The 13,767-nt window shown below is 41.4% G+C and overlaps 1 protein-coding gene across 1 annotated transcript in view; it reads left to right on the top strand.

Annotated features, from left to right (window-relative positions):
* Positions 1-13,767, top strand: part of cdh8 (cadherin 8) — a gene marked incomplete at both ends in the record, with an annotated part of 197,652 nt that overhangs the window by 133,140 nt on the left and 50,745 nt on the right. Inside the window, one exon of the mRNA XM_080759485.1 lies at positions 8,168-8,287. Coding sequence (XP_080615611.1) covers positions 8,168-8,287 — 120 coding nt within the window. The remainder of the gene's footprint in view (positions 1-8,167; positions 8,288-13,767) is intronic.

Genomic DNA, 13,767 nt, shown 5'->3' with positions numbered 1-13,767 from the left:
CCAGAGATAGATATGCCATTAAATGGGGGGTCCCTACTAGACTAATATGCATGTTAAACTGGGGGTCCTTGAAATTAAACAGGTTGAGAATCACTCCTATAGAGCCGTTAAAAAAATCTTCTCTTATGGGGGGCTGTGGCATACCTTTTCAAATGAGGTCAGTTATTGTCAATTTGGGCGGAACCAACATCTGTGGTGCAGGCAGTACTTGAGCGCCTAAGTTATTTAGGGGTATCTGGCTAGTATAGGTTGTAGTGAAAGAGGGGAAAGGAAAGTAGAAATCTATATAATGATACATAGTTTTACAATGAGAAGCAACAGTAATGTTGTAAAGTACAGCCAACTAGCTGTGAGAGCTGTGTGGCTCCCTGCGGGGTTGCCGTTCCAGACACATTAGCGTGCAAGTATAAACAGGTGAGGAGGAGTGGAATAAATATTGGCCCCCACATTACCCGACTTGGGAAAAATGAAGAATATGTTATGAATGTAATAGTTGATAATGATGGGGCTATTTCTTTTTTCCCTTGTTCCTTGCTCACTGTGTATGTGTTTTCCGATCAGGGCCAGGGTCACCAACATGTCTGTGTGGGAAATGTTTGATTTTCTGTTTTATAATGTTCAGATTTTTATCATAAGACCCAATTACCGAATGTCAGTCTCCAGGGTTTATTCGCAGTATGTATGACGCTATACTATGACACTATGGCATATTACAGTATAGGAGTCCAATTAGTACTAGTGATTCTCAAATGTTTTATTTGCAGCAAGGACCCCCTTAACTCTGAGAGTGTATACAAATGGGGTCCATTTGGTTCCATTTGAACACTCTCAGAGTTACAGATCTGTTATGGTCATTCAGGGCTCTCTATTCATGTGTTTCTGGTATTTCTGTCCTGTATGTCAGTGGAAAAAAAATGACCAAATGTCCACCACAAGCCACCATGGCGACGGCCCCTGGTTTCCGATCGCTGTGTTTAATCGATTCAAAACCAGTTTGACTGATGCATTGTTTTCCGTCAATGTATAATTAATTTGGCACCTATAACACAATAATTTAAAATATCAGGGGGCAAAGAAAATAAATTGATTTCCTTTGTGTTATATATCGTCTCTGTCGGAAACCTCATACTGTATTATGTCCAAAACTGTTACTTTTCAAGATTAATGATATGGCAAATGTAGCAGATCTACAAGCTTGCAGTCCGCCTGCTAGTATTGATACATTTGTCTCAAATTACAAAAAACTGAAATACAAATTTCAAAACATGTGTATAAACGTACACTGTAAAAAAAGAAAAATCTAAATTATGGAAAGGACCTTTGACGAAGAAAACAAGCAATAATACAAGATTCAAAGTTACATGTGAATGTGAGAGATGTATCGTAGTAGCAGCGGCTCAAAGCTGCCTACACACCACCGTGTGACCTCCCCACCCTTTTGATCCTCCTCACAGTGCTGCTATTAAAACGAGGCAGCGTGTAACGGCCGCAACTGTGCGGCAGAATAATGTGTTGCTAAAATAAGCTCCGATTGCCCCTCTGCAGCCCATTGTGTGTCACGTCAGACCTCCCAATGTATCCCCTCTCCGGGTTTTCAGGGAAGATTCCTATTGATTTCCTTTCACTACTAAGCCCAGTGTACACACAGTAAATGGGGAAAATGTGCTGCCCTATTATTTTCTCTCTCTGTTGATGAAAAATAAAGCTACACTCCAATATCTTTATCCTCTGTCCTGGCCGGCGGCTGTGTTGAAACCCAAAACACTTTGATCTAATTGTCTAATGTATTGGTGTCCTGCGGCTATGATGTGCTCTTGAATTAATGGTGTGGCATTAAACCATGTGAATTCAAGGATATGATTAATGTGATTACACCTAGCATGGGAAAACAACTGTGTGCCGGCTGCATTTCTATACATCCTTAACGCGTGTCACCCTCGGGGTATTACCCAAACCAACAGAGAGTGTTTTTACATTTCTAGAAAGGCTATATTCAGGGTCTGGATATGTGCCAGACGGCAGGACTACTAATAGGGAATAGCTTGGAATCTTCTTTCTGCACCTCTTATAAGTGTGGCAATGAGACCAACATATAGCCTACATTAAGGGAACGACATTACATTTGCCAACCAAATGCACACAGGGCCAAGACACTTTCTGGGTCAACCAATTCCATAGAAGGTTTGTCTGCATGCCCAAACCCAGCAGCACGCAACTGCACAACTTTCTCTTTTTAGAAAAAAGGCTCTCCTATTTGAGTTGGTTCTCAGTCTTTACTGGATCAACTAGGGCCCACTTGGAAAATGCCAAAAGCGTCCTCAGGGCCTGTGTGCATTTTCAGAACGTGTTATTTATGTTCTGGCTCGGATCAATGGAACTCAACCATTTATCAGTATCACAATGAAATCTCATTTATAAAAATTGTAAAGAAAACGATACCATGCCAATTTGAAACTTTTCTTATATTAATTAAAGCTACTGTATAGTATATTATTATTAGTATGTGTTTTGCCAATTAGTCGGGAGACAGGGACCCACTTATCATATCCTCACGTAGCCTCCGTCCCAGGCTTACTCAACCGCGGAGAGAAAAGCCTGGTCTCAATGTAAGGCAGAGAGTGCATAGCCGGAAGTGTCGGTCCGGAACATCCGTCAGCATTGTTTGTGAGCTTGTAGATCTCCTATTTTCAAAAGATGTTTAAACATTTGAAAACTTGAAACGGGACATTCTGCATAGTGAGTACTTTCTACTTTTGGTACTTTAAGTACATTTTGATACTAATACTATTGTACTTTTGCTCGAGTAAATTTTGAATTTGAGTATAGTTCTACATTGGAGTATTGATAGTTACTTATAAATAAAACAGAGTACTTTTTTCCGCCACTGCCTATTTCATCTCCTGCAGTTTAGAGGTGTTGTGATGCAGCCTATAATCACCACTGCGGTGCTACAGGCATCAAATAAAAGCCAGAGACAATATTCCCCCCAAACAATTGAGTTTCTCCAGCCCATTCCCTGGCCCAGAGCGCCATCCGTTGCTACTGTCCAAAGTGTCCCTGACTCTTCTGTGCAATATCAAGGGGAAGGACAAGGTAATCTGCGCTGATTTAAAACAGGACCAAAACACAGGCTTCCCTAATCCCTCTTTCTTTTTCTTTTTTTTCATCATGTGGAGCATTTTACCCCTGTGGGAGCGAAAGAAAGAAGGAGCTATTTCATGCCTCACCGGTTCCACTGTTTTTTTATGAAGATTCTTCCTCTCCCGCTATCCACTTCAAGCCGCTCAGTGTAACATCATTTTTGGCGGCAGTCGGAAATCTTTTTTAAGTGTGATTAATTAGGAAAGAAATGTGGATGGCTGCCATTCTAACTCTGTAGTAGTCATTTAACTATAAGAGTCTTGGTGGCACAGTTTCCTTCGCTGTCGCTGGTTTTACTCATTTTGACAACTGGCAAACAATGTGTCACACAGGATATTATTTTCTTGGTGGTAGCAGTGCATGTGCAGCACACACGAGTTATTGCACACATCAGTGGCACATAATTCATATAATTATGTTTCCTTATACACTGTGCAGACTCATTTTGTGTCATATCCTCATACTCATATTGCTTTCTAAACATACGCGTGACGTTTTCCCCATAACGCCTGTTCAGAGGCAAAACTGGGAACAGTGAAATTTGGAATTTTGGTCTGAGGCCGATTCTACAAAATGGCTTGAAATCCTATGTTTCTCTGTATGTCAGTGGTTCTCAAACTATTTCATGTCAAGGACCCCTAGAATTATAATTATGTATTTGGCCACCGAACCCCATCTGAAAATATGTTGTTTCAGGGACCCCCCCCCCCCCCCAGAAGCTAAGATTTGAGTTAAAAACGTTCGCTCTGAAAGAATATATATTCAAAGATTTGCGCCACATTTTCACAATTCTTCAACAATAGCATACCCGAGTGCCGTGCTATGAGCTTCTAGATCTGCTATTGTTATGCTAAAGCATAACATAATGCTAGAATGTGGACATCTTACTGCATCGTACTGTGTAAACATGTCCAGGGCATAGCAGTGGGCGTGGTTTTCTAGACCCACATACTGTACAAACCTGCCATTATTTAAATTTTAACCCAAAGAGATTTACAAAAATATTTGTATCAATTATTGTAAGCCTGGGAACAAGCCATCCAGGATCCTGGTGAATCATGATGACCATGAAACCTTTGATATTTTGGGAAGAATAAAAATGAAACACAAACAAAGCATATTCATTAAATCATATAATTAAATGTGAAAAAAATACAATCACATAATCAAAGGTTTTATGGCCATGGATCCAGGATACAGGATCCAGGATGGCTTGATTATAGGCTTAAAATAATTGATATATTCTCTATGGGTAAAATGAATGGCAGATTTTTCATTGGTGCCGGAAAACCATCCTGTATATGACTTGAAAAGGTGCTGTGCTGAAATGTAATGTGGCATTTTCAAGACCAGACCTGCTTGGCGCTTACAGTAATCTCAACAACTGAATTGACATTGCATTGAATTGTCAAGGATTGTGGATGGCTTCTGAAATGTTACCCGTGAGATTGTGCCCATTGTGAACAAAGTCAACTTCAAAGTATGTCATTTTGTAAGTAAGTTTATCAGTTCATCAGCAGTCAAACTGACTGCTAAAATCAGAGTGGTGCAGTCGGGTTGTATTGGCTGTCAAACTATTGGCTGTCGGACTATTGGCTGTCAGACTATTGGCTGTCAGATTATTGGCTGTCAGATTATTGGCTGTCTGACTATTGGTTGTTGGAGTATTGGCTGGGCATGCACTGCACGCAGATTAGACACACCAATGGACCGACATGTGGAAACAGCGGTCGAACATGTGCTGCTCCCGTGCTTGCGGTTAGGATTAGGTTAGGGTTGGAGGTAGGTTGTCGGTCTAATGACAGTCGGACCAATAGTATGGCTATCAGACTATTGGGTATATATATATATATATATATATATATATATATACATATATATAGAGAGAGAGAGAGAGAGAGAGAGAGAGAGAGAGAGAGGTGATCTAAGCCCTCTGCAAGGCTTGAGATGTAACATGCATTTTGGAATTTACGAGGTAAGTTTTGGCAACACAACAGCAGGGTCATCATAGGCCTGTGAATTACTGCATGACTCCTGTCTCAGAGGACCACTTGAAGCTCGTTCGCTGTGAAATAATTGGGTTGCAACAGTGGGCCGGCTATACTCCAGTTAGAGTGCAATGCCATGGGTTTTCACATTGTTTTGCCGTTACAAGTGCTGAGACGTGTCAGAGACGTGTCAGAGACTATTAATCAATATTATACACATGTTGCTGATGATGATATAAAGGTTTCTGCACACACTTGTTGAGGAGTTGAGGAGTCACCTTAGCTTTTAACCACTTTAACCATAGTTTAAACTGTATCTGTTGAAAAATAGCAGACCAATAAGCTTGTGCCGCACTTTGAGCTTGGAGATAGGGTCCCTGGAACAACATGTTTTCAGATTGGGGTCGGCAGCCTTTGGGGTCCTTGACATAAAATATTTTGAGATCCACTAATATAGAAACAGGTTTTTCAGAAAACTGTCATGATTTAAAAGACATTTTGTCGAGTCTTGTCTCAGGTCTCAATTCTATCTGGTAGAATCGTGTTCCATGGTGTGTGCAGAAGTAGGTCAAGATCATTTAAGACAGCAGGTGTCACAGAGCAGTGGTTCTCAACCTTTTCAAGCCACAATGCCCCACAAAGCATTCTAGCTGACCTGGCGACCCCCGCCCTGAGAAGGAGTTTTGTTTGAGAATTAGTTTTTTTCTTTTGTTTGCCATTTTCTTTTAGAAGAACTTTGAGGAAAATACTTCAGACTACAGCTATTTGAACTATTTAAAAACAGCAACAATCTGTGGCTGGGTGGAAATGATAGTATTTCCGTCATGGCCAAACACACATTTCCAAATCAAGGTTACAAAGTACCAAAGTACCAAATCAAGGTTCCAAAGTACTACAACATTGAGTAAGTCTCAATGTTGTGTCCTCTATTTGCCTTGTGCGCAAACAAAGGACAAAATAAACATAATACACATGACATATTAAATGCTCTTCTACGACATTAGTTCCAGCCACATGCTGTGATTGGCCAAGAGGCATTCGGACCCGTGCCAATAACCACAATACACCAACGGGTAAATCAGTCTCTCCGTGATGCGTTATCTTGGACCAGTCCAGCTGGCAGTAAGCTGCCTACAGCACTATTTCGGATTGCGGAGAGGGGGCTGAAAGGAACGCAATTTTAGCGAGATTGAACTCCACTAACCCATATTTTTTCAAAAAGAGAAATTTAACGACAGTCGCTGTGCAGTCGCTGTTGTGTAAAAGCAATATAACACTCGTGGGGGCTCGGCCGCACACCGTGCCCCGAGCCGCTAGCACAGCTGTGCCAATAACTGCCACAAAGAACCCCCCCCCCCCCCTCCCGTAGCTTATTGTTTAATTAACCATTTACTGCACGCCATATTTACTGCACAGCATAGCCTTACCTGCACAGGGTTGGGCGACTTTGATGATGGAGAGGACCACTATATTCCTACACTCACTCCAGAGGGCCACATTTGGGGCGGCTGTGGCTCAGGAAGGTCTGTGGTTCAAATCCCGTCTCCTCCTTTCTACATGTCGAAGTGTCCTTGGGCAAGACACCGAACACCACATTGCCTCCAACGAGTCAGTCGGTACTATAGCTTGCCACCATTGGTGAGTGAATGTTGGAAGTGAGGACGCTGGTGTTGACTGTTCGACTGTTTGGAATCTTGAATTATTTTTTGCTATATTTGAATTGAAATCCTGAAAAAGTTAAATCAGCTTCAATTGAAATTAAAATTGATTTTTCGATGCAGTTACTATATCGTTACACCCCTATTGGATACACAGCTTTACAGAGGCCTTCTTATAGAGTGAGGAAGTGTGAAGAGAGCTCTCTACTCCTATACACACTAGCTTCAGTTCTGCAGGTGTTATCTGTTAAATCTGTTAAACAAGTCTTCAAAGAATGTGTGCGTGTGTGGGTGCGTGCCTGGGTGCGTGGGTGCGTGCGTAGGTTGAAGCGGCGTGCATAATATTCACAAAAAAATAAATGTGTAGGTTCAGGCGGTGTCCTCTGAGGTCTTCCACACAATCTTGTAGTTTCATTTCTGTCCAGATAAGGCCATGCCAATGGTCAATGATATATTCAGACAACGTATCACACACTCCATGTTTGAAGTGAAGCAACATTATCGACCTGTTCGTCATCATGGGAGCAGTGGCGTAAAGCAGTGGTTTCCAAAGTGGGGTCCGGGGACCCCCAGGGGGTCCCCATGCAGCTAAATGATAGTTTGGAACCAAATGGACAATAGCAGGTCAAACTGGGGGTCCTTGAAATTAAACGGGTTGAGAATCACTGCTAGAGCCATATAAATCTTCTCTTATGGGGGTCCCTGGCATATCTTTTCAAATGGGATCTAATTTGTGTCAATTCGGGGGTCCTTGACGTGAAAAAGTTTGGGAACCACTGGCGTAAAGTAACTTAGTACATTTACACAGGTACATAAGTACAATCTTGAGGATTTTGTACATTACTTAGTAATTCCAATTTCCAATACTTTCTCTTACTTTTACTCCACTACTTTTATTTGAAAACTTTTGTTACTAGTTACTTTGTAGATTTTGACTATTATGATGATAAAACATACAGTAAAACCACTCAGCCCTATATATAGATTTCGGCCATTTGAAAATAGCCGATCTACAAGCTCACAATGTCATAATATGACTTTTTGAAACCTTTATTGTTTTGCAACCATGAGAAGCAATATCATTACTGGATTATTATTATTTTTTACTTCGACATCGACTTAAAATAGTTGCACCAGACGTTGAGTTTTTTTTTCTTGTTTTTCTTCCCCAGAACAGTCCAGATCTATTTGAGGTGTTCCAATTTATCCTAAAAAACACACACAAACACACATGCACACACACACACACACACACACACACACACACACACACACACACACACACACACACACACACACCATAATTTGTCCCATATTCTGTAAAATACTGTTTGTTTGTTATCCATTTTTCCAAGTTTTTGTGTTGTTTGTTTCCATCAGGTACTCCAGTTACACGGGTGACGGCTACAGACGCTGATGACCCCGTGTATGGGAACAGTGCCAAGCTGGTGTACAGCATCCTGGAAGGACAGCCTTATTTCTCCATAGACCCCAACACTGGTAAGTACTGGACACTGTTAACTGTGACAAACTAAGATGGACCGTATGGGTCCATTTGGTTTCATTTTACGAGTTATATGGTTGGACATTTGCATTACTGCATTTACAATTACATTTTACATCCTCTAATTGTGTAGACACAATTAGATGAAATAATTGTTATGATCAACATTGCAATACAAAAGAAAATCATTAAAATGTCACCATGTCTAGGAAACACAGAATGGGGGCACTTTTTATTATTTCCACACAACAGCTCCAAGGTATATTAATGACATAGTAAAATGTTGAACATGAGTGGTATTCCCCTTTAAATCCATTAAGACCCGAGACCAGATTCTACAAAATGTCTTCCAGTGGTGCTCAAAACCTTTCATGTCAAGGACCCACAGAACTATCTGCATTTGGCCTCGTAGCGCATTCGTAGTGCCGCGCTACGAGCTTATAGATCTGCTAAAGTTTAAAATAATAATTGTAATAATTGTTAAAGTGAGATGTGTCCTCAGGTCTAAATGGGTTCCCTAAATGTATCTGACCTGGGTCCCCGAGGCTCTATATTAGGACACACATTGTGAGCTTTTAGATTGGCTATTTTTGCAGAATGTTGGGCCAAGAATAGGGACACTATAGGGTCCAAGTGGATATTATCTGCAAAAGCTTTGATAATTGAGTTAAAGCAGCACTTTCCTCTTCCACCCCAGATTTGAAACCGGTTTCAGTGCTGACATTTTCACCATAGCGCTTACAGAGCCGGACTGCTTGCTCAGGGGATACATGTAGGTCAAGATGTGTGTCAGATCCTGTGTCTAAGTGATCGAGATGACCTTTGACACGATCAAAATGTCTCAATAGAAGAGCAGGGAGACAAAACCACCCCAAAGTTATGTTGAATGAACATACTCTACCAGACAGCTTGGACATCATTTCATTCCATTCATTAAAAAGGTTAATGAGGTGCATGAGGCTTTAAGACACTTGATATTGTTGCAATTAAAATGTACGTGGACTTGATGTGTTTTCATGTGATTGTGTTTTGTTTCTTTGTTTTCTGATTTCTTTAGGCTACTAATATGTGTCGTGTGAACTGAGTGGTGCAACTCCCCTCTCCCCCCCCCTCCTCTCTCTCTCTCTCTCTCTCTCTCTCTCTCATTAGCAGGCAACAGTACAGCACTATCTCTCTCTGTTTTGGCACAACAGCGCCCCTACTGGTACTAATAGTCATACTCGTGCTCATTAACACATAGGCAGACACATAGGCAGACACATATATAGCAGACACAGACATTGCTGTTCCTTGGAGTGGTTGCACCACTGAAAAAAAGTACAGTAAAATTTACAAGGTTCTCGATTGGGTCTTAAATTGCTTTCATGGCTGACTCGTTAACAGTCTGTGCGAAAAAAATAGATTAAATAATAGTGAAATGACATAAATAAGAAATAAGATGGAAATCGAGCACGCACAATCTGAAAGACGCAACTCACAACAAACTAAAATGATATGTACATAATTAGAAGGAACACTTATTCCGACATCCAGAAATTGGTCTCATCCCACAAAATGCTTCGGCATCGCAATCGCAAGCCATCTGTGACGGAGATTGCTAGCTGGCACAGAAATGCACTGTTGAACGGACGATTTAGGGATTTAGAAATCATGCTTTGTGTGATTATGGAGCACTTGCAGATGGTTCACTCAAGTGAACCAGATGTTTTAATGAATGTTAATGAAAAATAAAAAAGGTAGGGGGGAAAACAACCATTAGAATGCATTGGCCGCTTTACGATGCTATAGCTGCCACGGAAAATTAAAAGCATTTAATAAATAAATAAACACCATGCCCTAATTCATCACTTGGTTAATGATCTGTGGGAGAGAGACAAAAAAAATGAAAAAGAGAAAAAAATTAGGCAAATATGTATGGAAATGTTTGTCTATCATCCTCCTCTCAGTGATTAGGAATGCATTTGAATAATTAATGATGATCAACAGAGAGGGAAGCGTGTTGCTTGCAGCAGGATGACTGAAGTGTTTATGTGTTTGTTGGGCGTGTTTGTTTGTGCCTGTTGTTGTTTATTTGTGCGTTCATTTGTTTTGTTTGACACGAGGGGCAGGTGTGAGTGAGCTTATGTGCCTTTGTTCTTATACGACTGCATATCTTTAACCAACCACTTAAGCCCACTTTGAGCACTTTCATATTTCACTGTGCGATGTATAGTACAAGCTCACAACGCGTTGAATCGCAAGTCGACGCCATGCTTGAGTGCGTTTCAAATATGGAAACACTGTCAGTGAGCGGCGCCCACACAGTAGAGTCACGAAGATGCAAGATGAGCAGGCGTCTCTTTTATTTAAACAGTGGATGGAAATGACACTTGTGTGCGGCTGCAACTTGACATGTGGGCAGGAAGAAAAAAAAACGCTTTGCTGATGCTACAAGTTGCAGCCACGCATAATTTCCATCCATTTCCAGGTTTAAAGAAAAATACGTTTTTCACACGTTTAGCATATCCGTGGTCATCATATGGGCATACCTAACAATGAATGCCAAGAGAAATGGAAAAATTATCATATGTGTGTGTTTTTATATCAAAAGTCCATAAAAAAATAATTTAATTACTTCCTTAAAACGAAAACGTGCTGCGTGATGACGTGAAGAGATACACTGGACCACTGGTTGAAAACTACTGCTGTCTGGACCACTGAAAACTACTGCTGTCTGGACCACTGGTTGAAAACTACTTCTGTCTGGAAAACTGGTTGAAAACTACTGCTGTCTGGACCACTGGTGAAAAACTACTGCTGTCTGGGCCACTGCAAACTACTGCTGTCTGGGCCACTGGTGAAAAACTACTGCTGTCTGGACCACTGGTTGAAAACTACTGCTGTCTGGGCCACTGGTTGAAAACTACTGCTGTCTGGGCCACTGGTTGAAAACTACTGCTGTCTGGACCACTGGTTGAAAACTACTGCTGTCTGGGCCACTGGTTGAAAACTACTTCTGTCTGGACCACTGGTTGAAAACTACTGCTGTCTGGAAAACTGGTTGAAAACTACTGCTGTCTGGACCACTGGTTGAAAACTACTGCTGTCTGGAAAACTAGTTGAAAACTACTGCTGTCTGGGCCACTGGTTGAAAACTACTGCTGTCTGGACCACTGGTGAAAAACTACTGCTGTCTGGGCCACTGCAAACTACTGCTGTCTGGGCCACTGGTGAAAAACTACTGCTGTCTGGACCACTGGTTGAAAACTACTTCTGTCTGGAAAACTGGTTGAAAACTACTGCTGTATGGGCCACTGGTTGAAAACTACTTCTGTCTGGACCACTGGTTGAAAACTACTGCTGTCTGGAAAACTGGTTGAAAACTACTGCTGTCTGGACCACTGGTTGAAAACTACTGCTGTCTGGAAAACTGGTTGAAAACTACTGCTGTCTGGGCCACTGGTTGAAAACTACTTCTGTCTGGACCACTGGTTGAAAACTACTGCTGTCTGGACCACTGCAAACTACTGCTGTCTGGACCACTGGTTGAAAACTATGTCTGGGCCACTGGTTGAAAACTACTTCTGTCTGGACCACTGGTTGAAAACTACTGCTGTCTGGACCACTGCAAACTACTGCTGTCTGGACCACTGGTTGAAAACTACTTCTGTCTGGACCACTGGTTGAAAACTACTGCTGTCTGGGCCACTGGTTGAAAACTACTTCTGTCTGGACCACTGGTTGAAAACTACTGCTGTCTGGACCACTGCAAACTACTGCTGTCTGGACCACTGGTTGAAAACTACTTCTGTCTGGACCACTGGTTGAAAACTATTGCTGTCTGGGCCACTGGTTGAAAACTACTTCTGTCTGGACCACTGGTTGAAAACTACTGCTGTCTGGACCACTGCAAACTACTGCTGTCTGGACCACTGGTTGAAATCTATTACTGTCTGGACCACTGGTTGAAAACTACTGCTGTCTGGGCCACTGGTTGAAAACTACTGCTGTCTGGACCACTGCAAACTACTGCTGTCTGGACCACTGGTTGACAACTACTGCTGAAGTGTGCCACTGTTACATGTGATGAAGACGTTTTGCATGGAATGGCATAATGGACTATTGAAGTTAACAGTGGAATACAAAGAGATGAGATTATTTTTTCTTGGAAGTCCTTTCTGCCCATAGATGAAAACAGTTATTGCCATCACTTCAATTGCTGCCACTTGAAAGGTTTTCTGTGATTCCTACCTCCAATAAATTCCAAGGATTAAGCAAATATTATTTTCCTTGAGGGAAAAAAGAGTCAAATTAATTCATACAAAAATGGATTAGCACACATGGTTTATGTAATTAATGAAATTGACAATGTTTAGGCCTACATATTGGATTTCTCACGCATCTATATCTTTTTTTAAATAGTTGCAAGCCCTAACTAGCAAATGATGCTTTCTTCTCATATTTCCTAACCACTTCCACTCTGGCAACCCAGGCATTTTACTTCTTGTTGTAAATGTTCCAAACACAAGTTATTCATCTGCTTTAGAGGTACGAACAAAGCTAGTATGACTTTAGTTAGCAGAGTAATCCGGTTTGATTTGCTCACTGCATACGGTTATATCATTGAGAATAAATTAAATAGAAGTAGAACAAGGTTACACGGATGCACCAGTCCCATTTTGATTGCACCTCAAACCACTAATTAAGCCACAGATTAAAATAAAAAATATGAAAGGATTATTGATGAAAAAAAAGATGAAAGTTTTGGTTTTCAAGTTGAAGATTAAAACACATACTGTATTCATAGTGATATTTGTTTGGTAGACACAAAACAAAAAACTTTTTGCAAGTCTCTTTTCACGAAGCGTCAAGAAGAAGCCTAGTCCAGGCTTCCTGGTTTTTAGACAGCTGGTGGTTGGAAATGACGCTCGTGCGTGGCTTCAACTTGTAGAGTCGGCAAAGCGGGTTGCAGCCGCGCGCGAGCGTCATTTCCATCCACCAGCTGTTTTAAAACCCGAAAGAGACGCCTGGACTAGGTGTTTCTTGTGGCTTAAGTGTGCTTACACCCTAACTCTTCCTACTTCCATGCAAGGACTATTTAAAGAGGACAGGAAGTGAAGACCGTACGGTGGACTCCATGATGCTCCCTGGAAGGAAAGAAACATGCGCAATTGAGACCAAGGAAGCTGAACGCGGAAGTGTTGGCTGCATATAGCCCATTATTGCGCATGTTTCTTTCCTTCCAGGGAGCAACATGGAGTCCACTGTACTGTCTTTGCTTCCTAAACTTATTTAATTAACTTTTTAATTTCAAGGACCCCCATAATAACTCTGAGAGTGTACACATTACTGTGTTTGTTCCATTACAGGGGTCTCCCTGTCTCATAGTAAACATAGCCTACAATAATCCATACTGCATTCAAGAGAGATAATCCCACGAAGATATCAGGCCAGTGCCCAATGGGCACCGCTCTAGTATTATAATGAAAAAAAAAAC

This window comes from Protomyctophum bolini (assembly GCF_963924005.1).
Source record: "Protomyctophum bolini genome assembly, chromosome: 1".
NCBI classification, from domain to species: domain Eukaryota; kingdom Metazoa; phylum Chordata; class Actinopteri; order Myctophiformes; family Myctophidae; genus Protomyctophum; species Protomyctophum bolini.
The sequence above is the reverse complement of the archived record's forward strand: the minus strand, read 5'-3'. Positions and strand labels throughout refer to the sequence as shown.